Below are 4,503 nucleotides of genomic sequence, written 5' to 3'. Positions count from 1 at the left end.
GGGCAGTGAGAAGGCTTACTATAAGGCTTAAGCAGTGCCCAGTTCCAGGAGCCACCAGGCTGACCCGCAGCTTCTCAGCGGATGCTCCGAAGCAGGAAAGACAACTGCAGTAAGGGCCTGCCTTTGCACTAGTCAGTGATTCCCAAATGGGAGTAAAAACAGTGTAAGGGAGGCAGGAGCAAGGGCATGTTAAAACATTACACAGATTTTCAACTTCTGTTCAGGACTAAACTGAATAGAAACTTATTTCAAACCCTGAGAGCTCATAACCTTTTTAACTGTGGACTCCCCCAGGCTGGTTCTGTTCACGCTCTGGTTTGGTAACACAAGACGAGGCACAACCGTCACTACATAAGGTGACCTGATGAGCACGGAATATCTCAAATTTAAACACCACACCAACCTGATCCAGGGTTTTACAGCCATCCACCAGAACTCCTACGGGCTGCGTATCCTGCAGGCTCTCCTTCAGCTCTCTCAGCTCCAGGTCCTGTGGCCGGAGGGTGTCCTCCTACAAGCACAGGATTTACCAGGGTTAGTAAAGGACTTCAGCACACTTCCGCCTTCGTGATGTCTTCTGCTATCTTTTACCAGGCAGAAAAAGATACTTGAAAGGAGAAGTTCCTACAAGTTGAATATCTTCCCTAGAAACAGAGAAATTGAACTGGACAGATAGTTCACACTTCCGTTTTGATGCATCTTCAGGAGGATGGTGACACAAGACGGGGGTATCCTGGATTCCCCAAGCAGGGAGGGGGTAAAAGGGGATTTGTCAGTACATGGTAGGTGGAGAACCGCATTGCTAGAGAGACCATGTACACATTTCCTGAAGAACTTAGTTCATTTTTCAGTCTTCAGGCTGCAGCAACATCTTACAATCTTTGTTATACCTGTTGCACAAGGCGTACACATTGTCACGTAGGGGGAAAAACTACTGCAGCGGCAATACTTCAGTTTTCAAACCAGTGTCAAGTTGTTCAATAAACCTGGATGCAAAAGCTATCTATTTTAAATGGGAATGAATTCCAACTTTCCTTATTGTCACTTAAAGTTCCAGAGGCCTCAGCCTGTCCATCCAACAACCACTGCTGTCATGATTGTTATAATGCTACCGGTTACAATGCTATCATTATAATGCTTTGTTTTTTAAAATCAGTGCTCTGTTAAAATCTTTTCACCATCTCTGACAGAACCCATGTTGGTATTTCTTAGGCCCCACAAAACAGTTCAAAAGCTTAAAGACTTCTATTTAAAACTGGTTCCATTTTACTTCAGTCTACCAGTGGAAGTGATAACAGGACACATTTCTAACTATGTCTGGCTCATTTTCAGTGACTGTTTTAAGGGACGTGGCATGTGTAACTCAGAAACTGAATCAACTACCACAGCTTCCAGGTTATCAGGTGTCTCCTGAACTTGTAATATACTTATTTCCAAAGTGTTTTCCCACCCTCCAACCATCAAAAGGTGTTTTTATTTGTCTCATCCCAACTGTCCATCAGCTTGAAATCTCTCTACGCACTTCTGAAACACAGCAATTAAGCTCCACCCCATTGGGCAATAAAGCAAAATCAATAAATACAGGCAAGCACGAAAAAACCAACTGTGACAGAAAAAAACCCAAGGAGGATAGAAAGGACTTTCCATGCTTCACCCATGCCAGGTATCATTTTTGCAGAACATTCTGCTTTCTCCCTGCAAGACCATTAGTTGATATAAATCAGGGGGGAAGGAAAGCTTCCTCTAAATCTTAACACACTGTGGTCAACCGTGGAGATTAATTTCTCCCAAGGAAAAATCCCTGACATTGCTTACTGACCTGCGACTGTGGTGGAACTGGTGTGATGTTTGCAACGTGACTGGAGATGGGCAAGATATTCAGCTGATCGTCAATCACGATGCAATTCTTGCAGGAGGCCAGGGACAGAATGAACCTGCGCCATCAAGCAAAGGCAACTCAGGAAAAACAGTAGCAAGACATTTTGGCAGTTAAGTTAAACTCTTTTCTAAGCCCAGACATAGTATTTACAGCTCCTCACAGCTGAGCTACAAGTTCAGGCAGCTGGCAGTGTGCCTCTGACCACCAAATGAGGGTCACCTACACTTACAAGGATGACTAACACTAAGGACCATCTACCAAGAGCGTTTAAGCGGGAGGCAGCTGTGTAAAAGTGCAAGACGTGAATCCAGAGCAGCTGTGGCAGGCGCTGACCCCAAAGACTGCAGCCAGCACTGGCTTCTTCCTCCTCCTAAGTTCTGCCATCACACAGCCACCTGCAGGCTGAAGATGAATTTCTGCAGTTTTCAGCAGCCAGGAAGCCCCTGGCACACCTACAGGATACTTTCCAAATATGAATACATGGCGTCGTTACAGAAGCTTTCCTTGGGCATACAGCCTACATCCTCAGTACTTGATAACTTACCTCTCATTAAACCGTCCTACCACGTCCTGGTGTGCCTCTGTCCTGTACCGAGAGTGTACATCCTGAAAGGGAAAGAAAAAGGCAATCTGGAGAAGGAGCAGCGATGACAGTGATTATTTACTGGGTAACTGGTGGCTATTTACAGAACAACCCAACTTCTTTTCCACTCTTGTGGATTACAGTCTCCTTTTCCACCAACACCACCTCCCAGACAGGATCCTGATTTTCTGCTTGTTGTGAAACATCCACGTTTCCCAAATGCTTGTTAAAAGTGCACTCTTCCCACCAATTATTTTCAAAATCATCTTACTTATTCTCACTTGACTTAAAGGTCAACTCTGCCAGGTACAGAATATTTCAAACACCTCAGGGGTGTTTAGAAAAAACAGACTATCACATTAACTCACCTACTGGTACTATTAAAAATGGAAACAGTTCCTGCTCTAGGGAGTAAGTACACTCAATGTGAGTAGGTCATTTATGGAAATACACAGCAGTTGTGAAGCTGACCTCACCTAGCAACAGGTCACAAACACTCAAAAGGCCTATTTTTTATTTAATTTTTGGTTACACGGGCAGATAGCATAAACACTTTCCAAAACTGCTGTGAAACAGAAGACCATTACATCCGTGAGGTATTTCCTCGTTGCAACCCAGCAGCATTTCAAGAGAGAGGCTGGCAGAAATACTTATGCATAAGATATTCGATCACAGACGAATGAAGGAGCAGAAAAGATGACAGAAGGAAGACCATATCCCATAACAAAAGCAAAACTTGGCATCGCCGTGATGTACCTGCCTATGTAAGACACAACAATGAACGTACCATGGCCATTGTATAGAGCTGCTTCAGTGAGTTCATACTTCTCAGAAGAATCACCACGATCCCACCCCCTTCCACCGTTTCAACAGTTCTAGCCAGAAGGTTTGGAGTCAAGGCTTCAAAATCCTAGAAAATAAAGAAAACATCAAAGTCACCCAGAGTTCAGCAGCACAACTAGCACCTACTAGAAGGAGCAGAAAATCTAAAAACATTATTTCTTAAAGCTTAATTCACACTTAACATTTCATAAACCAACGTCCCATCAAAATTCAACCAGCAAGGTTATCTCATCCTCATTAAACTTGTAAGAGTTACGGAAGACCATCATAACTGAGACAACGGAAGCAACAAATACTACTCCCACAGCATTCGGGTTTAGAGCACTTGTTACCAGTGCAATATCAGAGTCAAAAGTTGAGCTCCTCACCTGAAGCACACACATGCCAAAAGTGTTACCAAGAATCTTATGGGTTTCGTTGTAGTAGCAGTAGCGAATGTTTGTGGCTGCTATAAATAACTCAAAAGGATCATCGTCCTTTATGTTTAAAGTTCCACTTTTAATCTTCTTCTGTAGTTGTCTCATCCTCTTCTTCCGGTGGCTGGAGAACAAAATTAGAGAAGTTTTCTTGGAAAAAGGTTTGAGGAAGTGCTTTTCCTTACAACCAAATCACACAACCTACGCTCAGCAGACCGGTCACGGAACTGCTGTGTCACACAGAGCAGCATCTGCAGCATGAGGCACAAAGAGGCACCTTACCTGCTAAAGCCCAGCTCCTTCTTGTAACACCACAGCACAGAGGGCCTGGCCCGTACGGTCGCTTTGGACAACATGTGGTGAAGGATAACCACCTGCCGAAAGACAGAAACAGTCACCAACACTGGTACTCGCAAAAACACCGGAGAGCAAAATCTTCTTCTAGCCTCGATTTCACACCCACGTTTTCTACTGTGCAGAACAGAAGGATCCCCTGACACGTGAAAGTGACGTTCCTTCTGACACAGACCTGTGTGTCTGTGCCTTCTCCAGGGCGGCACTGCATTGAACATGCCAAATGACACCGTTTCCTCGGCACTCTTCTGCGGCAGAGCCGCTGACCCCAGGCTAAATGCAGCTCCTGGGGCTTGTCTCTTAGTGTAGAATTTGCATGAGGTATTTCAGAATTCTTCTACAATTTAACTCTAATCCTCTAGCGGGTTGGGCAGCCCACCTCACTGCCCTGCCGCCTGCACACTCCGCCAGCCCATGTGCTGGTCTGG

At 44.8% G+C, this 4,503-nt stretch overlaps 1 protein-coding gene across 1 annotated transcript in view; it reads right to left on the bottom strand.

Moving 5' to 3' along the window:
- Positions 1 to 4,092, bottom strand: part of NAT10 (N-acetyltransferase 10 (GCN5-related)) — a 19,741-nt gene extending 15,649 nt beyond the window's left edge. Inside the window, exons 1-6 of the mRNA XM_010146038.1 lie at positions 4,004 to 4,092; positions 3,674 to 3,845; positions 3,250 to 3,372; positions 2,424 to 2,485; positions 1,820 to 1,934; positions 404 to 511 (exon numbers count right to left, since the gene is read on the bottom strand). Coding sequence (XP_010144340.1) covers positions 404 to 511; positions 1,820 to 1,934; positions 2,424 to 2,485; positions 3,250 to 3,372; positions 3,674 to 3,845; positions 4,004 to 4,077 — 654 coding nt within the window. The 5' untranslated portion in view covers positions 4,078 to 4,092. The remainder of the gene's footprint in view (positions 1 to 403; positions 512 to 1,819; positions 1,935 to 2,423; positions 2,486 to 3,249; positions 3,373 to 3,673; positions 3,846 to 4,003) is intronic.
- Positions 4,093 to 4,503: the final 411 nt, after the last annotated feature.

Source organism: Buceros rhinoceros, unplaced genomic scaffold, assembly GCF_000710305.1.
Source record: "Buceros rhinoceros silvestris isolate BGI_N320 unplaced genomic scaffold, ASM71030v1 scaffold632, whole genome shotgun sequence".
NCBI lineage: Eukaryota > Metazoa > Chordata > Aves > Bucerotiformes > Bucerotidae > Buceros > Buceros rhinoceros.
The sequence above is the reverse complement of the archived record's forward strand: the minus strand, read 5'-3'. Positions and strand labels throughout refer to the sequence as shown.